The sequence below is a fragment of the Siniperca chuatsi genome, linkage group LG8 (genome assembly GCF_020085105.1).
Source record: "Siniperca chuatsi isolate FFG_IHB_CAS linkage group LG8, ASM2008510v1, whole genome shotgun sequence".
NCBI classification, from domain to species: Eukaryota; Metazoa; Chordata; class Actinopteri; order Centrarchiformes; family Sinipercidae; genus Siniperca; species Siniperca chuatsi.
This window is the reverse complement of record NC_058049.1, coordinates 8917653-8941647: the sequence shown is the minus strand read 5'-3', so window position 1 is coordinate 8941647 and position 23995 is coordinate 8917653. Positions and strand designations below refer to the sequence as shown.

Here is a 23995-nt window from a genome sequence, read left to right as displayed (position 1 = left end):
ATGTTGGAATTAACGTGAGAATGCTGTAAGTACTTTTCCATATCAGTTTACACAAACTTTGACTGAAAAAGATCTTGAGGTACTGATTTGTTTCCACACAAAACATCAGTCCCATACTATAAATTATGCCACACAGCAGTTATGTTCCTTGCTGATAAATCACCTGTGATAAGGCTTTTTGGGTGTGTAGGCTGTTCTTCATTTTATATTTCACATGTTTATTGTTTGCCTCTTGGTCCAGACCGTTTTCTAAAGAAACTGTAGCTGAAATGAATTTTGGACCAGACTGTCACAAAGCCACGACAATGCAGTGTTTCCTGGGTAGTTCATCCCGTGTTTAAGTGTGATATTCTTTTGTTTACTGAATAATGTATTTCTTTGTTTCTGGGGGGACCACACACATACACACAGGTACACATATAACAACAGACCACACAGACAGTACTTACAGTAGCTGCAGGGAAACCAGTCCATCAAACAATCCCTTGGGCAGCTCTGTGATCTTGTTGCCATACAACACCCTGCACAGGACAGACAAAACATCATCATTTAGGTACAAGGCTGTCCTTACACGTTAAGACTTATGCGGTGTGAAGCCGGCCGTGAAGCACAGTAAAATGCTCTATATCCACAAGTTGTGGCATCTTATGGTGTTTTATCTCACTAAAGTGTATTTTGGGGATTTTTTGTTTTAATCTTTAAGTTGCTGTTATGAGGAAGAGCATGCAGTGAATAAGTAGTTGATACTGTCTTTTTTCAGGACACTTTTGCAGTTTTGATGATGCTGTTTTGAGGATTCAACCAATACCCCTTCACAGTTGGCCTCTCTGACAATTGCAACCCTGAGTCATATTTAGTGTAATTTACAGCATTATCCTTTCATATTCTTAGCCTAACTATAGGACTGTTGAATATTATGGTCCAATATGAAGTGGTGGATTTGGTTTTGCAAAATATGTGTACATTTAAATCAAATGCTGTCATTAGATAGCAAAGTTTGATGCCTATGTTAAATTGTTTGTCAGTATGTCATGACAATTGCTGTCATAGGAAGGTGACTCAAGTGAAAACAGCCTGTAAATCAAGAAGTAATAATGCTTTAGTCGATGTCCTGTGAAAACCATGTATCTCCAAAATGTCAACTTCATTAGCTAAGAAAAAGGTTTCAGGGGGTTTATTTTATAAAGGAAAACTTCAGTCATTAAATCACAAAATTTGAAGATAGATGGTTTTCACTGGTCATCGACACTTTAATACAAAACCATTAGAAATGATACAGTAAACCAAGATGTCCTTTGTTATTACTGTATTTCCTTGACCAACCCATCTTCCATAAAATTCCACTAATATTCAGCTCTCCTAAAGGCGGGGAAGACGGGATTGAAAAAGCCATCATGCTCACAGAGTTGGAAAAACTATTGTAGGAACAAGAACTAAGGGAGTGTTACAATCAAAGACACAAAGTAAAGTTGTCTGTTTCCAGTGCAGTATAATTTCAAACTTTTTTGTCAGATTATAAAAACTATTTCAGCACTAAAGTTTTTCTCACTAAGCACACTGTTGGACCAGTTATCTCATTTGATTGTCAAAAACTGAAATTATGTTTGAGATGTGCTTCCAATTGCAGTTTCAACCATTTAATTCACTTGAACAATTTTATATTTTACTACATCACGCCTCAGCTGGCCTCTACTGCAGAAGTCGTGCCTCTCAGTGCCATTATTGTTCAACTGACTCGGCTGTGTGTTGTGTGTGTGTGTGTGTGTGTGTGTGTGTGTGTGTGTGTGTGTTCAGTTTTAACACCCAGAGTTCACCTTGTCTGCCCCTTCATGTCTGTCTGTCTGTCTCATTTTCATGCTCCAGATTGATTCAAATTAAACTGTCCTTCATGTTCTTATCACATTCACCCTCAGTGATTACAGACACGAACAATTACACACACACACACACACACACAAAAAGCAAATGCAAAGACACACATACAGCACATATGCACACACCGCAGCATTGTGGTCCAGTTGTCAACATCAACAGCAACAACATTTCTATTTGCTAAATGTCTGGAAACTCAATTACTTTCCTGTCTGGATATGTGTGTGTGTGCACATGCCTTTGTGTGTCTATGCATGTACCTGTGTCATACTTACAGTGAGGTGAGTGACCGAAGGCCGCTGAAAGCATCAGCAGCAATGTCAGAAATCTGGTTCTTACTCAAGTCACTGGGGGGAGAGAGAGAGAGAGGGAATACGTACATTACTGTAATACACAGTAATGGGGTTCATTCTGTGTGAATGTCCTAGAACTGTCTGACAAATGATCATGACAGAATACATCAGCAGAGGTCAAGGGAAGGGGACAGGAGTAAAAAAAAAAAGTAAGGGCTGAATATGTAAGTAAATGAGAGACAGAGAGAGAGAGAGAGAGAGAGAGAAACTGGAAGCAGTGGCATGTTAAGTGCAGTCCATGTCATTCACTTTCACCGCTGTAAGATATATTATTTAACACTTCTGTGGAGGTTAAAACTTGTGCGTGCGTGTGTGTGGGTGGATTAGGTGGATAACCTTACAACCAAGTCTGCAAGTCTGGCATTTTTGGGCATTTGCATGATAAGGACATTTTTCACCAGTGAGCTTTATGTCTGTGAGCTTTATATCTTTTCCCTGTTTGCTAACCACATTTCTAAGACAATGGGGCCAGCCAATATGACCCTTAAAAGAAGGGGCCATATCTCAAAATATTTACATTACGATATGTCTAAGTTGTCAGTGCTGGTTAAAATCTGTGAAAAACTTCTAGTGATGATGTGAAAGCCTTGTTTGTAGTTTCAATCTAGAAAGCATATAGTATGATTACTGCTGCTATGAAGATTGTGAATGATATTACTGAAGAACTAAACAGGAGCCAGGGCCATCCAGCCTTATTTATTGATTTGTTTACAACCTTTGACACAGTTCATCATGCCTTGCTAAAGCTGAGGTTTATTAACATATGAATGTCTGACCAAGCAATACCTTGGTTATGATATCTTAGCTAAAACTCATGTGAAAGCCAATGGGCTCAGCTTGTGCTGGTTTGAGTGCCCCAAGGTTCCATACTGGGTCTGCTTTATTTTCTGTCTACATTAATGATTTAGGAGTGAATGCACATGAAACTTACTCAGTGTTATGCAGATTCATTTAAATGAGAATTAAATAAATAATTAAAATATCGCATCCCTGTGTGGTGCCAGTAAAAGAAGGTTGCTGCTACAGTCTTGTGAGCTTAGTCATGTTTATGCATATCAGTGCATGTTTGCATGCTTGCCAACTTGTGTGATTCCACATGCATTTGTGTGTGTGTGTGTGTGCTTGAGAGTGTGTACGTAGTTTTATCCAGACAGACTTACATCCTCTTGAGCTTCTTGTAGGCAGAAAAGGCTCCTGCAGGGACACTTTTAATCAAGTTCTGCTCCAAACGACTGAGAGAGACAGAAAGAGAGAGCAAATAAGAGAGCAAAAAAGAAGGGAGCGGGTGAGAATAAGAGGGAGTTAGATGATCTTTAACAATCTCTTCAAAAAATACCAAAAATTGAATTAGAAAAGCATATTACCCCTAAAACATACAATGAAAAAAAATTGAATACAACTTCAACATCAGCATGTCAGCATAAGATGATAAGTTAATTTTCTTTCCTTTCAATATTTAATTTCACCAAGGATAGAGAAATAATTTACTGTTTACCCCACAACCTCAGCCAACCACAAGTGCACAAAAAGTTCAAAAGGTGGCTGTTCCAATTAACAGCTACAAAATATTTCTGTAGGTTGGTCAGTGTTTTGCAGCAGGGGCTGGTCAAGGTCACTTAGTGTGAAATGTTGAGTTGAATTTTGCAGCTCAGTAGTAATGAGCTTACATGGGAATCAGAGTGTGATCCAGCAACCAAAACCTGGACTGCTGACCACATTTCCTGTTTGCTTAGTAAGACCCTGGTCAAAGTGTTCAGGAGCTACAGCTATATACATACATTTTTCCAGTGGCAAAGTATGACAATTAGCTAACTGGCTATATCAAACTTGCTGTCACTCAAGTCCCACTGAAATACAGGTTTTAGTGCACAATTTGCACATGGTTCAATTGGTTTAACTATAACTGGCAGCAGTAACAACTTTCAATTTCCAATCATAATTTCAATTTTTTCATAAATTCCTTTGATGGAGCCACAGCGCTCACTTTTTTAGTTTCAGTCAGATTGTATTTATGCACACTTTAGATTCCTCAGCATTTTCAGGCTAAGGGCCAAAGGGAATTTATTACATCTCTTTCTCCCCAAGACTGCAGACTCATTACACCATACTGGTAGTATTACTCTATTATCATGTGGGAATCCATCAGAACTAGGCACAAAGCCCACGTTTGGGGAAATGTACTATAGTTTAGTTTCTGCTCTCCTGATGGTCTAGGCAACGCATTCATCTATGTAGCTCATGCATGATTCATGTATCCTTGTTGCTGTGATAAAAAGGAGGGAAGGAAATAGGAAAGGAAAGTAAACGAGGTAGAGGAGGAAATGAGAGTACAGTGGAATAAAAAGTCATAGGCGTGTAGCAGAGAATTAGAGAAAAAGAAAGGATGAAAAGGAGAAGACAAAAGGTGAGAAGAGAAATCACAGAAGGGGAGTGGGAAATGAGGACAGCAACAGAGAAATCAGAGGAGTGGAAAAGTGTGGACAGCAGGGGAGAGGAGAGGAAAAATCAGAGAAGAGGAGGATGCAGTGAGGTCCCAAGGCCAGCCACAGGGTCAGCTGTCAGAATGATAAATGGGAACCAATCCACCCTTCTTCTTCCTCTCCTCCTCTTCAGCCCCCACCCTGTCTTGCTCTTGACCTCCACCCTCCATCCATCTCTTTTCCTTTCTTTACTCCTTTCCCTTGATATCTATCTATCTATCTATCTATCTATCTATCTATCACTATTTGCCTTTAAACGCTGTAAGTCACTTTACAGCTTAATACGACCAATGTAATGTATACACAAAGCTAAGTTTTGATCACATTTGCCAGGATTAAATGCAATTTAGTTGAATTTATTGCCGAACTTATGACTGCTACCCTGTAACTGTGTTTTTAAAATGAAACACTTGTGTGGTCCTGGCTTTGAACACAACAAAACCCTTACAGGTGCCTGTTTCTTGGCTCATGTCCCTTTCTAAATTGCCACACCTCACGCCCCTGGCAAGCAACAACATCTTATCTACTACTAAAGGGTCAAAGGAAATCAAGGATGTACAGATATTGACAAAGACAATCTGCACACACAACAGGTAACAAATTATATCTGGGGTCGTTAAAACAAGGTTGACACAAAGACACTTAAAGGCGCAATATCAACAAATGTATTAAAGAAGACAATTTAAGATATAAAGATATAAAAAAATCTATAAGATGAGGCTGCGATCAGATGACAACTGAAACAGGCTTCGGGTTTGGTAGGGGAGCATGTTCACAATGGGCTGAGTGTGCACACACATACACACACTTATAAAAGCCTACTCAAACACATCTCTGTTGATGTTCTAATGAAGTTAAACACCTTGAGACAAACCTGTTTTGTTAAATTGCTTTATGAATATATTTGACTTGAAGAGCCAGATCAACACACACTTGGAAGTGCACAGCTGCATGCTGCATTCATACACACACGCACACACACACATTTGGCAGTGATCCTTGCCACTAGCATGCAGAAAGATGACTTTGTCCCTATTGGAGGACTGACAATACATCACCCTATTATACTCTATTGTTTCTGGCTGCAGTAGCAACATTTATTATAATTCATCCAATGCTAATACTGTGTGTGTGTGTGTGTGTGTGTGTGTGTGTGTGTGTGTGTGTGTGTGTGTGTGTGTGTGTGTGTGTGTGTGTGTGTGTGTGTGTATGTGTGTATTTGTACTACATAGCGAGGACTGGAACACATTTTTTTAAACTACAGAGTGGGGACAATTTTGTAAAGTGAGAACATTCTGGCCGGTCTTCACAACTTCACAACTTCAAGGGCTGTTTGAAGGTTAAGTCTTGGTTTTAAGGTTAGGGTTAGGTGTAGGGTTAGGGTTAGGCATTTAGTTGTGATGGTTAAGGTTAGGGGAAGGAGCTAGGTAATGCATTATGTCAATGACGGTCCTCACAAGGATGTGTGTGTGTGTGTCCTAGAGATTTCTTCAGATATGTTTTGGTGCCTGCGGCTCAATCACAATGCATGTGTATGTGTGTGTTTGACCCTCCTAGAATGTGTGTGTGCATGTAATTTGTGCCCAATTATGTACTTTGTTTGCGCAAAAACAAACAAAACTGGTGTGTCTGCATATATGCGTGTGTGTATTGTTATGTATGTGAGTGTGAATCTATTACTTATGCTGGGGAGGTATAGTGGTATCGGTGTAGCGTTGCGGGGGAGAATTGCTTTCTTACTCACAGAGCAATCAACCAGCTGTCCTCTGTACAAACAAACAGGGTACAACGATCAATACGGATATCAAACACGTCCCACTGTGGGGGGGGTGTGTGTGTTTAAATATGTGTCTACGAGTCAGAAAGGAGAAGGAAAAGAGAAAGAGGAGGCAAAGTGTATGAGTATGAAGAAAAAAAAAGAGTTTTGCTGCAATCTAAAACAAGATGCCACTGCAAAACTCACACTTCGGGTTAGATGTGCGTGTTGTGTGTTTGGATTAAGTATTATAAGTTTAATTTTTGTTCAAACCCTGGCTTATGAAGAGTAGAAGTGGATTGTTACTTTTCTTATCTTATAAATAGTTCAAAATGTCTCCCTCAGTAGACTAGAATCACATCTCAACCATTTTACATACACACATTTGCATATAACCTGACTAACAGTAAAACCTGTTGTGGTAAATTAATATAATAACGGAGAAAAAGGCAAATCACCACATGATTTTCTTGTGCACAAGCAAATAATGTACTAAAACAAGGCATAATATGATATGATGATCGATAATATGGATGATCTGAACATGGGCACATCATGGGTATGTGGCCAGAATGCAGTTTTAAATAGGCAAACATGATAAAATATACTGACAAAGTGTGCAAAAATACAAGTGTTAAGAGACTGTGGAAATATTGAGAAAGATACACATGTTGATACTGCGCATGATACACGTACTGAAAATGACTTGCATTTAAGTCAAATTAAGCTTACATCTCCACAATGCCCTCAGGGAGGTTGGCTGGTATTTCAGTAAGGCCTTTACGACGACAGTCCACTATGTTGTTGTTACAGCTGCAGCTGGCTGGACACACAGCTACCTGAGGAACACAAGTCCTCGACTCTGTCTGTGCTGGACCTGTAGACAGCAAAATACAGATGCAATATATCAGATTCTGAAAGCATCAAACAGAGATGGCTTTAATTTTATTCAATATGAGATTGTTTTTGTTGGTCTGCTGCCAAATATGAGGAAGAGAATAGGAGATTCCTCCATACATGCAGCTACATTCACTCTCATAAATTCTGCAATCAAATTTTAGCTTCTGTTTAATTCCTAAAATTCTTTGTGATGTTTTTATACATTTTATCCAAGTTTCTCTCATTGGGATTAGTGTCAGCTTCAGTGTCCCATGATGGCCTTTGTGTTATTTCAGAAGCATTTGCATCCTGCCAGGAATAAAATTCTTTGGGGGAAACATGGAAACATTTTTGGTATGAAACATTAAGTACTAAATATCATCTGGCCACAGCATATACACAAAAACATTGCTAGATATGAGCAGAATGCAGAAAGAGAGAAAAGGAGGATGGAAGGGTAGGAACTTCGGGAGATAGACAGGAACATGAAAAAGAAATGGAGGAAGGAATGGAAGAGGGATAAATGGTGAAAATGAGGAAAGATGGGGAAAAGGGAGTGAAGAAAGTGAAGAAAGTAAAGAAAGAACAAGAGAAATGAATCTGTTATTGACACCTAAAGTAAGGGACGGGAATGGAGAAAAGTGTGGTAAAAGGATGTCTGTGGAGTATGTAGGCAGAAAAGATTAGGCTAAAGGCTAATAAAGAGAGCACTGCCTGACAGTCTATTAGCACAGAGAGCTGAATCAGAGGCCTATAAACAGTGTCTATACTATCTGCAGCTGATAACACTACTGCTCTTATACCGGCCTTTTGGCTGATTACACGCTCTACATGGTGTAATTCTTTCAGTGCTATAAACTCAATGCAGAGCTGTTTGAAGATGATAACAATGCTGCCTGTAATAATGGCCTTTATGTTTATTAGATTCTCTGTATTGTGTACCTCTATGTCAAAGAGTCTCTACTGTCAAATAAACTAAACACTAAATCCAACCGTGAACTTCTTCTTGAGTCCATGCTGTATGTCATATTTATATCTGTATTGCTGAATAGCTCTAGGTCAATTCTGTGTCAATATTACAATAAAAACATCACTTTAAAGGCACAATTTTAAAAGTAGTATTATAATTCATGTGTCAATTGTATGTAGCTGCAATGGAGCCAAAACTGGCAGCTTTTCTTCAAAAATGTTTTCATGGGTTTTGTTCCACAGCCAATTTTAAAAAAAAAAAGTTGGGTAAAACCAACAACATGCCAAGTTAGGGCTTTTTTTATTACCACCTTCACTTAAGTAAGAGTCACATCATAACTTGAGGAATAGTGCATACCACAATAATTCCTGTGCTTCAGCCATACTCTTTGTTATTTCAATTGAATATCTTGTGTATGTGTGTTTATGTAAGCTCACCATTGCAGACAAAATCCTTCTTCTGCACATCTGGGACATTGAGGCCCCTCATGTGGGCAGGGACCATGCACTGGGTGAAGGGAGCCAAGCCCCGCCTGGCTCTGAGCCAATCAGAGAGCCAGGACAGGTGACAGTCACAGTGGAGATTGTTGGAGTGCAGACGCCTGAGACAGATGGAGAAACAGATGAGTTATTTTTAGGAAAATGGGTGTAATTAAATACTGTCATTAGTTTAAAATAAGACCCCAAACAAGAAACATTAACACAATAAACTCTTGATTATCCTATCTGAAATGTTAACCTTCTGGAGGCAAAAGTCTCAAAAAGTCTGTGAAGTTAAACTGAGCCCATCAGCTCAGTAAGAGCAAATGTATTTGAGTCTGTATTCAAATAGGTTCTATTTTTCACACAGCTTACATCCTTGGCCAGGATCATGAGGCTGTTGCTTAGGTGAAACACACAAACAAACAGGCACTCACACACAAACGCAAAGAGTAATATCCTCAGCTCTCATTTCCCCAAGGTCTGTGACAATATGACTCCCTTCAGAGGGAGGACGCATACGGCTAAATCACAATCCATTCAGACAGACTGAGAGGCAGAAAAGAGACAGAGACAAAGCAGGGAAAGAAGAAGATTATGATTCTGGAAAAAGAGACTGAAAAGGGTAAAGGAAATATTCAGACATGAAGAGAGTGGACACAAAGAATGAATGTCAGAAAGAACATTATTACATTAAGAGAGAAACAGAATCAAAAAATGAGCATGAGGTGAAAAAATTTAGCAAAACTGAGAAAGATCTTTTTATCACTTTTGGCTTGATTTCATAGTGGCTAGCTAAGAGTGATAGGAATTGTTGATTACATGGGCTGCATCTTTGATCCCTGGGACTCCAGACCCCCAAATATTTTCTATTTTATTTTGTTTCAAAGGGTCAGTTCAACAAAATTTCAAAAATGCATATTTTCTCACATGCCTCCTGTAGTATATTGCCATACATTTTGTTTTGGGTTTATGTGGCCATGTTTTCAGATATCTATCTCTAAGTTCTCCTCCTCAGTCAACATCCTTTTTGCCTGTGATAATTCACAGAACACGTAAAAACAACTGTTTTTATTAGAACTATTTCTTTGAAAGATAGTGCCAATCCCTGTTAGCAGTGAGGTCTGACGATTATCCTGAGTTACTGGAACGCTGTTTCTGAGAGGGATGTTACTGGGTTTTTTAAATGTAATTTTTGATGAGTGACAAAAAAATTCCATTTACACAAATGCACAATGCACATATCTCAGAGATGGATATTTCAAAACCAGGACAAAAAAGCAAAACTGTCTCCATGGCTATAATTCACACTTACTACTAGATGTAGCTGAGAAAATATGTTGGGTTTTTTTGTAAATTGTGTGAGCCGATCTTTTAATGCATTATGCTGCACTTTGCATAACATTGTACATGTGACATTGCAACAGTGCACGTAAATTTAATGATAAGTGTGTCATCAGGTGACATTACTGAATCTCATTTTTACACAAGATGCTGATGAGAATGATCATTGCCAACTTATACATTATGTAACGTCACATTAATGGCCTTTTAAAATTTCAATTGTAGCATTAATTAAAAGGTACTGCTGAATATAGAACGCATCAGGTGATGTTTCACAGAGCTGAGACTCTACGGGCTACGCTGGCTGGATTTGAAACCTCGAGAGAGAGAGAGAGAGAGAGAGAGAGAGAGAGAGAGAGAGAGAGAGAGAGAGAGAGAGAGAGAAAGAGTGGGAACGAGAGAGAGAGATGAGGCGAAGGAGGGTGGATGAACAGCAGAATGTCTTGTCAGCATATTATATGCCAGCCGGGATATCTAGCCTTTCAGAAGACAGGCCTCCCTTTGTAATAAAGCAGAGGACAAATCCTGTTATGGAACAGAGATGGGCTCATTGATGCTAGCAGCGGGGGCAGTGGGTTTTAATACCGCGCTCCCATTATAAATCCAGTTTATAGTCAAACCCCTGCCTGGAGATAGGCACGTCCCAGCCCACCCCCGGCTCAGCCTTAATTACTGACAAGTAGGATTAAAACACAGGGGAGAATGGGAAGAGGCAGGGGGTATGGAGAAAGTGCTGTGTTTGTGTGTATGTATGTGTGTGTGTGTAGCTGTAAGTCAGTGATAGCGTTTGTTGTGCTTATTAGTTGCGGTGACTAAGGGCATGGTGCTTCTGTGAATGTGTGTGTTTGGTATGTGTGTCTGTCTGTGTGTGTGTTTATCCTTAGTATTTTCTCCAGAGGGTCACCGGGCACATCTTTAGTACAGTGAATAGCACACACACACACACACACACACACACACACACACACACACACACACACACACACACACACAGATAGAAGCAGTGGGAGTTCTAATATTTTCATTTGTTCAAATTTCTGAAAGAGAGATACCATGAGGTGATATTATTACTGCTAATAGAATAGATAGACACTGCAGAAAAAGAGAGAGAAAGGAAGAAGGAGAAGACAGAGAGATAGATGAATGGATTTAAAGAATATTACAAAAAAAGAATAGAAGGAAAAAATATATGTTAAAGCAGCCGTATGAAGAAATCATAGATTAAGATGGCAGGCGAGGTAAGCCATTTCATTTTGAAACACACACACACACACACACACACACACACACACACACTTCTCTAACTTTCCCGCTAATCAAATCAGGGACATCTCTAAACATTTGATTGAATGAGTCGTTTTTATAAAAGCAGCAAATTCAATACTGGGATCTGAGGGCGGCAAAGAAGAACGGACACAAAATTTAATACAGAGGAGGCAGCAAAAAGGAGGCGGAGGATGAAGAGGTAGAGTGGGAGAAGGGACAAAGAGGAGGAGTATGGACTAAGAAATGAACAGAAGGAACAGAAGGACAAAAATGAAGAGTGGAAAGAAAAAGAGGAGGAAGAGAAAAGGGAGGAGAGGAGGAAACAGAGGAAGACTGAAGGTGAAGAAGTAGGTAGTAAAAAAAGAGGAAGCAAGAAAAGGAGCTGATAGAAGGAAGGAGAACACAAAGAGAAAAATGACATGAGTGACAGGAATATCAGAGAAATATGAAAGGAGTGCAATGATGGCAAAAACAGAGAATACATGATAGGAGAGGCTGAAAAGAGAGATTAGACTAAGCGAGGAAGATGCAAAAAGAGAGAGAACAAATGTGAAGTGGAATGCACACATAGGAAGGAGGAGGAGAGAAAAAAGGAAGAGGACGAACGAGGAAATCAGAGGAGACAGTCACTCAGTGTTGACAAAAAACAGAAGCAGACGAGTGCTTCTGATTAAAAGATATTGGATATTGGTAACTCTGCACTCAATCTGCTGGCAACTGTGTAGCTGCGCTGCTGCCTGGAATCCAATTTTAAAAGGCTGATTTCAAGCCGTATCGCCACTAGCATTGCAGCAGTATGCAGGAAATATAGAATCCTTGCCATGTGATCGGCTGTTGATGGATGCTGACATTCAAAAGTTGAACAGAGAAAATGCTCATAAAAGATAAATAGAAATCTGCGATTATTATCCTGCTTGTATTCAGATGGGTTGTGTATTTAGAAATCCCCATTTCTGAATGTTAAGTAGGGCTGCTTGACCACACAAGTGCCTCTTAAAAATTATGATTTGGGGAGGAAATCCCATTCTATGCATGCTGGTTTGGCGTAATTAAACCCCAGTGTGGCCAGCAGGAATGCAACCAATGGTCTGCCTCTCAGACAGTCCCACTGGATTATGGGTAGTCTCCCTTGAGATGTCGTGCCATCGCCTTGGCAACTATAAGATCTCCTTCACACAACTAAATACAGAAAAAACACATAAAAAGACACATACACACACACAAATCAAACCCCAATTCTAATGAATCAGAAAGGATGACTTGGCCTGGGGTTCATGTTGGATCATGTGTGTGTGTGTGTGTGTGTGTGTGTGTGTGTGTGTGTGTGTGTGTGTCTTAGTGTCTGTGCTCACATCAGTAACATCAGTATAGGAGGTTTCTCCTAATGAACCAAAGCACATTGAACTTTAGAGCCTAAACAACCCTTTCTTGTGGTATTAATGAGGTTACCATTACTAGTGTGTGTGTGTGTGTGTGTGTGTGTGTGTGTGTGTGTGTGTGTGTACGTAATGGCCACATGATTATTCACAGTCATGAAACAATAGAAGAGTTGGTCTCTTATTATGACATGATTAGATGATCACACAGACCCTGCTGCCATGCTGTGTGTGTTTGTGGCGTGTGTATATGAAAATGAACATTAGTTATGTGTGTGCAGTCTCTGTACTTACTCAGTTTGTATGAAAGTAGGCACTAATGCATCTCTGTGCATGTGTATGTGCAACCACAGAGTGCGTGTGTGTGACCATCTGTAGTATATGTTAGTAGTTTTCTGTGTGTGTCTGTTTGTGATTGTGTGTTATACTCACAGTGTCCGCAGCTTGGGCATGTGGTTGAAGCTCGACAGGGGGATGAGGGTGATGTTGTTATTGTTGAGGGTGCTGGACAAAGAAACAGAAGAAAAAGGGCAGAAAAGAGAAAAACAGATTGTTAGAAAAATAAGACCCTGGTGCCACTTATTGGTCTGGTGGTTTAAACTCTGACGTAAGTCAAATTAAATTCTATCCAGAATGCAGGTTCAAGTCCTTGTCACCTTCTCCCTGGCCTCTCACAGAGAACTGCCACAGATCTCCAAGTTTGGTGACTTTTGTTTTAGAGTCATACTTGAATAACTAAGTTTACAAGAACCTTTGTCTATGCCAGTGGTTCCCAAACCCCAAATGGGTTGCAAAATGAATTCTCAGGGGGTCCTGAGATGGCTAGTAGAATAGCAAAGAATCAAAAACATATTTTGCTACACCAAAGCATGTTTTTTCAGGCTTTTCTGTAATATTTTCTTGTTAAATACTGTATAGTATTACTAAACCCTTTAAGTTCCGGAAAATTATTTGAATTAAACAATCTGAGAAAGGAAAATCACTCATAGGACAATACATACCATATTAAACCCATGACAAGGGGCCCAAGTAGATATTACTTTGTTTAAGGGGACACAAGTCAAAAAGGTTGGGAACCACTGGTCTACTTTCTTCATGTGGCTCAGATGGTCACTTCATCTTCTATGATATCTTTCTTGTATGTTTTTGTAAAGCACATTGTGACTTATCTCTGTGAAAAGCACTTTATAAATAAAGTTTACTTACTTACTTTTAAAAACATTTATGTATTGTTTAATGTTAGACATCACTGTACACTCACAAAACTGTTAAAACTAAATTGAATGGACAAAAAAGACATTTAGTTCAATAACTGAGCTTAACTTAAGAACTTTTAGAATTGCTTAATCGGATCTATGGTGCACTGGAGAGCACACTGGCACAAAATCGTATGACCACAGGAGAGTTCTTTAATTTATTAATGACATACATTATTGTCCTGTCTTTTTTACTGATAAAGTAAAGTTTTTCTTTATCTGAACTGAAGGTCTCAGTATAGGGGGGTTTGTATGATGTAGAGATTGTAAAGCCCACTAGGACAAATTTGTAATTCTGGGTTATATGAATAAAATTGACATGATTTGAATTAAAATTATACAAGCAATGCTGGTACATTTCAAACATCATCAAAACTGCAACACACTGCATTTGCAAATTCTGACCTTCTGTCCAGGGTGCCGCAATTGTGCCAAGTCATCACATATAGTTTTAACTCATTATTTATTGATACACACACATATGAACACACACACACACATCCCAGATCTGTGCTTCTTCCACCTCTAACTCATAAGCAGGTCACTGCTGTCTCTTACTATTAGCTCTCTCATAAACTACACTCTGTATCATATGTAGTATCGACCTAAAGTGGAATGAAAAACAAGGTTGATTGTCATTACAACCCAACACACACACACACGCACACACAAGCAATCCCACTCAGTGTGTTGAAGAAACACAACACTTATTGATTCTCTGTGGTTTTCATGTACAGAAATGGAGACAGAAATGAGAGCAGAGAAAAGAAAATGCAGAAAAGACAACTATTTCATCAAAGCAGTCCACAGGGGGGATGAGATCGCATTGACAGACTGGTACAAGCTGGTAAAGCTGCATATACAAAACACTCGCGGGGTGGGGGAAATATATGAGATCACAAGCAGGTCCCTCATGACTGAAGCAGTGCACACATGCATATAAAAATGACAATACAGCAAAAAAAAAAAAAAAAAAAAAAAAGAAACCCACAAGACTGGACAAACACATACAACTTACATTATGTGGTCATAGTGCAATGAACATCATGTGAAAAACAGAGCAAATACTTCAGTTATTATCCTTAGAGGAACTTTAGGCTATAAATAAGGTTCAGTCTTTGGGATTTTTTACTGATTTTCACCCCAAAAAAGTAGCAGTCTGGTTTAAAACAATTTTCACCCTAAAATATATTGTTTCCTGATGCAAGAAGACACTGACCACTGAAGTTTACAGTAAACAAGGTCATCAGAAATTGCTTCCAGAGTTAGAAAGTGAAGAAAAAAATTTGGAGATGAACTGCAAATGAACTACTGATCATGCACCAGATGTGCCAATAATTAAATAAAAACAATACAGTATATGGATAAACTCTGAGCTGCAAGTGACATTTTTAAAATATGTTTTCAGCCAGATCTTTGTATTATTCATTTTATAATCAAAATAAACAGAAACATTTCCAGATTGATTTGGGCAGAAATAAAACAATATACTGCAAAAATAATGTCCCCTCATTATAACTTGTGAGACTGTTGGCTTGAGTAAAATATTTACAGGAAAAATTCAACATTAAAACATGCGTAAATGAGAGAAATCCAGGGATTTCTAAAATTTATACTGCAGTATAAATTTTCTGGTGGCTTGTAGGAGCCAATATCAACACAAGCCAGTGCAACCCTTTGCTTTGTTTTTGCCCAAGTTTCATGGATCATTAATTTCACTGGATAGAAAATAGGGCTAGTTTACTTTACATATCACCCGAAACCTTGTGTATTCAAAGAGTCATTGTTTCAGGACGAATGAGGACTGAGCGGTCATTTTTTATAACTGAAAACCATTCATTTTTCAAGTCTGACAATGTGTTTTTAATGCTTTCCGACAAGGACAAGGTCAGGCCCAAATTCAAGATGAGAGGATTTTTTTTACAGCATCTGCAATATGTTTGTGCCTAAACATACAGTGTGACCACTGAGTGTTCGTATTTCACCGACAAAAATCAAGGATGGTTTGTTTTACACATTGTCGTCACAACTGTTCAAAATAGGGTCATTACCGGTGGTTTGCTGTGTTTTTACTAACACCCACTCAGACTTAAAATAGACTGTTTTTGTTTCACTCTGTTGATGTTACTACTTTTCTTTCTCTTTAATTCTCTCTCCTTCCGATTCTCTTTCTACATTCCCCTCCCTGCCAGTATAGCCTCAGTGGCCTTGGTAGACGGATTAAGTTTCACACTCACTCTCACATACACACACACACACACACACACACATCAGGAGTGCTGCTATGGTCAGCCCTGTCAGGGGTGATTCCACCCAGTATATATAATTTAATTGTGAAATAACAATAATTTCCCTCTGCAATTTCCCTGTCAGTTATTCTCCCACTCACTCCGTTCAACCCCCCTCCACATCTCTATGCCTTAATAAAGTAGTGACTGGACTGATTTAAGCCAAGATAAACACTAAAAACATCATTTAGAAGTCCACAACTATGTTTTATATTGTGGCCGTTTTTTTCCAGCTCATTTTACATGCCTCTGGCCATGGCTGCACTCTTAAAAAATGGCAGATATCTTTGATTTGAGGTGATCATAAAAAATATATGCATTTTGGCAAAGAGAGAAATTGTTGCAGGAAGTTCACTGTTTAATATTGCAAAGATATAGTGGATCCAGTTGGTAAAAGTGAAATCCCCTTACCAAAAGAGGACTATGATAAACAACTAAAAAGTGTTATAGTTGCCTCTGTTTGCCCAAAAACATACAGATGGGATGAAACATCTCATTTTTAAATTTTGGGTGCATTTTAAAACTGACAGAAATGTCTGATCTTTTTATGGTGTGATTAGAGCTGGCACTGAGTGATATAAGCTACAGGGAAATAGCCAGAATACTGTACACCTGTGAATTTCTGCAAGATTTGATTCAAGTCTTTACTTTTACAGTGTAAAGTATCTGATTGGTCCAGATGGGGACTTTCCACTGGTTTTGCACTCCACCTTATGTCAGTCTAAACTTTATAATCCTGTAGCCTTGACAGATCCCAACACACCATACTGTACTTCCACCACAAAATCACACAGTGCAAACCAGAACATTGGCTGTGTAGTCGCAGTCCCATTTACAAATGTTTCACAACTGATGTTATATGGTTAGGAAAATACTTTGTGTGCTGTGTATTAGCATCCTGTGTTGCAGCTGTTTCCAAAGTGACGTTATGCTTTGAGTGAGAAAGCTTTATTTTTTCGCAAGCCTTTGACTCCTGTGTCTTATGACTGCTTTTAGAACTGATTTTACAGCTAATGTTACTTCGTATACTGCAGCTGTGTGGACCAACAGGGTTAAAGATATATGATTTATAGGTTAGACTCTTGTGTCTTGGGTCCCTGGGAGTTCTAAGGCAATCGCAATGATTATGCCTTTAATCTTGTGTATGTACAGTACATCATAAGATCATCGGTCAATATCTCTAACATGGGATAGCATGGGACAGTGTGCAGTTACAATGCCCATTAAAAGACTCAACTTTCTTACAATCCTTTTCAAAAGTAGTGATTTGTCTTTGTTCTGTCATTTATTTTAAGGTGGACAGTGTTTTTTTCACTGTTCTTATATTCTCATATACGTCCTTAAAAGACTAAACTAATCATATACAGTATATAGATTTTAATATAGGTTTAGCCAATGTATAGAGCCCACATTTTACTGGAAGCTTGCTGCTCTGCAGATTAATTATTAGAGAAAAGCCTGTTAAAAAAAAAATCACATTTTGTTTTTGCAGTCACAGTAAAAGAGAGCTCAAGGATTGGTCCAACACTGTTTGCGACACACAATGTTTCTATTACAAAATGCCTATTCAGCTCTATTTTTCCTTTTTAATTTAAGATAGGCTGCAGTGACCGCTGCAGTGGTATTGCAGGATACATCCATGATCCCTGAATGTGTGTGTATGTGTGTCTGTTTGCTGGCGTATACATGCTTGTCTGTGTGTGCTCTAGTGTGTATTCTAGAGTCAGCATGTACAGTACATGCTTGTGTGTGTCTGCATGTGTGTGTGTGTGTGTGTGTGTGTGTGTGTGTGTGTTTTCGATGCAGTGGTCTCTCTGTTGCCGTAAAAGGCCTCTGCAGTCAGTGATGGAGGACACTCTTTAGAGGCAACCCACCAAGGAGATGCTATCGCTTGTGTTTGTGCCTGCTTGTGTGTGTATGAGGGTGTGTCTGTGTGTGTGAGAGAGAAAGAGAGCGATGTTATCATATGTGTCTTTGCTGCAGCCTAAACACTGAGGTCAAAGCCTTATTTGTCAATCTTTCCTCCCTCGTACACACACACACCCAAACATACATATAAAGAGGGTTAACTGGCTATTTTCAGAGGTCCAAACATCTTCTGCTCTACTTTTACGATCCTGGATATTAAGCCAGGCATGAAAAATACCTTAAATAATAAATAAACACTTCAAAACAGCTTTTGACAATGAGCTTGCTTTTTAGTATTTGACAACATTACTGTGTGCAGAGTATGACACATGACAACTTGAGAGAGAACACACACTTCATGTAATCTTTATCAGCATTTAGATCGTGTGGTAAAATCAAAGTAACAACATATTCCACCTAACTGGTATCTTTCTTTGTGTATGCCTTGTTGTATTTAAACATGGCAAATACATCATAGTCCCTGCAGAAATGTTGCATTTCAGGAAGAACAAGACCGACCGTCTGTTACTTGTGAAACGACAGAGAAAGAAAATGCTGGCACACGGGCAAATTGTGATCACCTGCGTTAAGTTTGGAAAGATACAGATACAGTATATAATTCCTATCAGAATTTGATGTAATTTTAAAATTACCTAAATCAAATACAGAATTCCATGAACTTTTTCGCTGTTATATATTTTATTGTTGCATATGTTATATTTCATAATACATATCTGATCTATCCCGCATGCCAGCAAAAAGTGGTGTAAAAGTGGTGTAAAAGTAAAAAAAGGTGGTTTCTGTGAGAAGAAGTCAGTGATGTTTTTCTGTGGGTCAAGATGAAAGTTCTTGTTTATAAAAGCAATATTCTACATGCTCTCCAAACCCCTGTGACCTTCAAGTTCAAGGTCATAAATTTATGACCTTAAAAGATATAATTTCATATAAATAATAGATAATTAGGAATAATTAGATCTAGGAATAATAAAAATGTGAAATTTTAGATATGAATCTACAAAAAGGACACATGCATCTTGCTGTATTTATGTTTGTCTGGCTGTTCTTGAGTTCTGTTCAGTTGTATATTGTTTCTATTTGTGTCTGACTCCACAAAGTCTGAGCTGCCGTTGCATGTGTGTGTGTGTAATAAAGTGAATTTTCTATTAGTCTCTATTATGCTCAATCAGCCTTAACAGACACAGATCAATACACTGACAGAATGTCTGAATTACCTCAGCCACTAAAACGTAACAATGTAACTTTATGACTGTGATTACAACCAATATTGACTTCATGTTCAATATGATTATTTTCTCTTGTAATCACTAACATTAGTTATGGTCTGTGAAAAGGAAAAGAGAGAAAGAAGAGCTCTGATGACTGAATTACCAAACACAATGTAAAATGTATCATAAAATGTACCTTTATGTAACAGTATCGAATAGTTATTTTAGTGTTAAGTACTTTTATTAAATTTCTGATTATACAATACTCATACTGCAAAGGGCTGGTGAACAGTGTATCAGACAGACTTCCACAGTTGCTGGTAATCCTTTTCCAGATAAATCTAAATGTCTTTGCCAGTTTATAAATTATTCTTCTAGTGTGTGAATTTTAAAAATAATTTAAATACTGAAAACTTAATTTAAATAATGTTGAGCATTCATTATTGGAAAAGCAACTACTATCTGAAGATAATTTCCCCAGCAGTTCTAATATATGAGCAGCCAGTTAACAGAAGTGTTATGTTTTTGTAAACCAGAGGCTAAACTTCATTGTTACCAGTGGAAAAACACTAAACTTTATATTCATTTTCTGCAATTATCTTGGAATATCAGACTTTTTCTAGTGCTGATGTCTCATTTTAGATAGAGCTCCTGGGGAAAACGCTTCCAGTGCACTTGGACCTACTCTTGAAATCTCAAATCAATACTCCATTGTGGGAATGAAACCACTAACTGAAAGCACAACAAAGCAATTTTATGACCCTACTTACAACTGCATTGTTGCTACGATTGATCAAACTGCCTCTAATAATTGCAAACATTATATAGAAATCTTTGATGGGGCAAATCGAAGATTCCAGAAACACACATTGTTTTTATCAGTGTCTTACTAGTGACTCATCATCAGTGACTCATCATAAGGAATGCCAGGTCAATGCAATCAACGACCTAACTGGTTAGAAAACTGGCAGCTGGCCGTCTTGATGGTGTTGATCTTTGCACCAACTGCTTTTATTCAACTCTACTTTCTGAGAGTATGAACAAAATAGATATGGTTTGCAGACAGTTATGAGACGGGAGTCAATGGTACAAATACTTCTTTTGAATAAACAGTTTGAGCTCATAGTCTCTTTAGCAAGATTTGTCTAACTTATTAAATGAGATGATGTACAATCCTGACAACAAAATGCCAGGAGAGCTATTGTGACTAATGGGTATCATATTACCTGCTAACTAGTAAAATTAATTGTTAGTTCAAACACAGAGATACTCAGCAAAATTTTACACCAAAAAGCTGCCTCAAAAGACCAGTAGAGTGCAATGTATCCACAAGACATTTTATGTTTTAAATTTTAATACAAAACTGACTTATTCTTGCTTGTGAAAACTCACCCTTCTCATTCTCTGCCTTCGTACTGTAAAATCAACTCACAGTTATTGTAACAGCAGCATGATAAGTTCATGTCCCTTCTCTGGAGGTTGTTGGGGGAAATAGCCTATGGCATTAAATTAAATTAGTTCCATACGGTTAAAAATGGCAATGTGGATCATAATTAATGTTCACAAGAAAAATCTAAGACCTCCAGCTGACCACCTGCATTCAATAAATCGTGTGTAAAACATTCAATATCAATACCTAAAATAAAATGCAAAGGTTGTGCTGTAATTAATTTTATCAAGTTAAATCAAGCTAACATGCCTGTTTTCTAAATTGAATCTTTTCAGGAACCAAACTGGCATTCCAGTGCCGTGACTGAAAAAATATTGATTGGAATGATGCAAAATGTTATTTGGCAGAAAATGTGGGGTGAACAGCAAACAGGGTGGACAGGTTAAAGGAGATATAAATTGTATCAGAGAGGAATGTTGATTGTCATTTAAAGCATGTATTAAGATAAACTGTGACGCCAACATTCATTTTGGAGTGTGGGTGTAAACAGGTTTAAATTCATCCAATGACTAGGAAGATCCTTGCGTTTAAAATCTATTCTTAATCTATTTTACATAAGTACTCATGTGCAGCTGTAGCTGAAGCATAAAACTACAAGAACATGCATATTATGTGCAGTACAATTTTTTTTTTTTACTCACTCAAAAGAACAAAATCTTACTGCAAAATGGCACAAGCTGAAGCCTCAGAAATCAAGGGTTCTTTTGCAAGCATCTGATGATAATTCTAACAAAGCTGTGGTAATCCTAATGACTTACCAGAAATGACTTGTTAGTTAAATGAGTGACCTAAAAATCAAAGACAAAAGATATATAAACATGTTGTCTTGATGTCAGGTTTCTGAAGGAATGCTGAGGAATGGCAGTTACTGGAGCCAGACCATTTGGGCAAAGGTGGACTTGACATGGGACGAGCCACCTTATTGTAGCTACCTTTGTGTGGTAGCAGAGACACCTAACCAGCTCCTGGCCGTAGCTTTATATTTACTGTACAGAGAGCAATTTCAGTCTCCCCATCTAACTCCCAGCAAGAAAGCAAATAAAAGTATTTCCCAAAATGTCAGATTATTCCTTTAAGAGCCAAACCTCTGTGTAAAACTGCAACAACTTTTTATTTTAAGAGAGTTTGTGGCAGTTTCTCAGTCACTTCATGACAAGAGTTTTCTTGGAGCAAAAATCTAGCAGCAAAAATCAGAACTGCAGCTTAAGGCACTTCGTCTTTGGCATTAGCACTCAACTGCAACTTGCACAAAGATCGATTTTACTTGGCTAAATACCTAAAGTACCTGCGACTTGAGAAAAGCAAATGTGCTGTAGCTTGTAGAGCCAACAGCAAAGATACTGGCTAAATCACTGTTGTGTATATTAATTGGCAATACAGAGTAGACATGAAAATATTACAGATTATTACCTTACTCTTTATTGTTCATCCAACACCAAAATATTATTTTTACATAACAGTTTTCCTAGAGTAATGTGGAGTGTGTTCTGCTGCAGGTGTTTTTCCTTTGACATGAGTTCTAACAGGAATTTATTTCTCTGAGAGCTTTCCCACACACACACTGAAAAGGGGCCAACTGTCGAAAAGGCCTAAAAGACTCTTTGAGTTGTGTGAAGAGCCCTCAGCATCTTCCCTGAGGCCTCATTATAGCTTTAGGAGAGGAGGCAAAAGGGAAACGCACAGACGCTTCACTCCTTCAATCACTCATTTGTTTAACCCCTTCACACCCTCCATTCACTCTTTCACTATGGAGAAAGAGAGCAGCTAGTAGAGGCCCCCAAATGGATGACACCCTTTCAATCAAATAGGTCACATGATCATTTAACCTCTTCACTCTTTCTAGTCACTCCTTCACCGCGAGAGAGAGGGGGGAGGGGAAATATCTGTCTATAGGTAGATCTTAACATAAATATGTATGTATGTTCGTGTGTGTCTGTTTGACCGCATGCTTGTGAGTATGGTGGGGGCCAGACAGCTGTATCCTGTCTCGCTGAGTCAGACAGTGAGATTCACCGACCCTTGAAGTAATCTAGTAGTAGTCATCTGAGAGTCATACAGTGGCGCAGCTCGATGCTGTGCTTCTGTATATGCAGCTGTGCGTGTACGTTAAGAGTGTGTAGGAACACACATGTATTGTTGTGAATGCTTGTGTGTGCCTTTTTGTGTGTGCTAGCGGGTACGTTCAACTGACAAGAACAAACAAAAGAGTTTTCAGAGATGTAACTCTGTGTGAATGAAAGCTTGAGTGTCTTTATAAGTGTATAAATATGTGTGTGTGTGTGTGTGTGTGTGTGTGTGTGTGTGAGGTTGTTTAGGCTATGAGACACAAAGAAACAGAGAAAGAATGGGATATGCGAATGAATGCTCCTAGTTGAAGTGATTTTTGACCCTCCTGACTTTAATACAGAACTCTAAAGGTCTATGAGATCTGCAAACAGGCTTTAAGGGCCTTTAAGTATAAGAGTTAAGAGCTTTTAGTGGTTGAATTGTCTCATATTTGAACTTTCCCACGGGGTTTAATGCCTGCTTTACTGCTTTACCCTGGTAGCCTGGTGTTAAATCGTGTATGCATGAGTGTGTTTTGTTTGTGTCAATGTGTCAAGTATCTGTGTGTGCATTTGTACTTTGTGTATTTGTGTTGTTGCATACATATGTGTGTGTATGTGAGTGTGTGTAGGATAGTTTAATAAACTCGAGTGTTTGAACAACCAAAGTCGCGCAATTTACTCCTCTCATCTCTGAGAAAATTGACATTTCCAGAGTGTTGCCGTTGGAAACCACCCTGGGAAAGCTCAACTGTTTACAACCCAAACCGAAAAAGCACTAGGGGGTTGAAATAATTAGTAGTTAAGGTATTTTCTGACTGAATCTTGAGCTTTACCGCATCTAAAATTATATTTATGACAGAGTAAGCATATGACTGACCACCTTTCAGGTGATGCGCAAAAACAGTGAAATGATTTTCTCTCAAAGAAATAAACCATTTTAAGTGAAACCTTGACATTTCAAAATCCAGTCTGTTATTTTTCTGCTGAAAATATAGTTGCACAAATGGAGGCAAGAAAAGGTTTCTGTATTGGCACTTCAATTAA

General features: G+C 38.4%; 1 protein-coding gene across 4 annotated transcripts in view; it reads right to left on the bottom strand.

Annotated features, from left to right (window-relative positions):
- The window catches only part of slit3 (slit homolog 3 (Drosophila)), a 252796-nt gene that overhangs the window by 63542 nt on the left and 165259 nt on the right, over nucleotides 1–23995 (bottom strand). For all 4 annotated transcript variants that reach the window (XM_044204612.1, XM_044204611.1, XM_044204614.1 and 1 more), the window contains 6 exons: nucleotides 13208–13279; nucleotides 8748–8911; nucleotides 7194–7338; nucleotides 3386–3457; nucleotides 2148–2219; nucleotides 450–521 (listed from right to left, as the gene is read on the bottom strand). In XM_044204612.1, the coding sequence (XP_044060547.1) occupies nucleotides 450–521; nucleotides 2148–2219; nucleotides 3386–3457; nucleotides 7194–7338; nucleotides 8748–8911; nucleotides 13208–13279 (597 nt within the window). The remainder of the gene's footprint in view (nucleotides 1–449; nucleotides 522–2147; nucleotides 2220–3385; nucleotides 3458–7193; nucleotides 7339–8747; nucleotides 8912–13207; nucleotides 13280–23995) is intronic.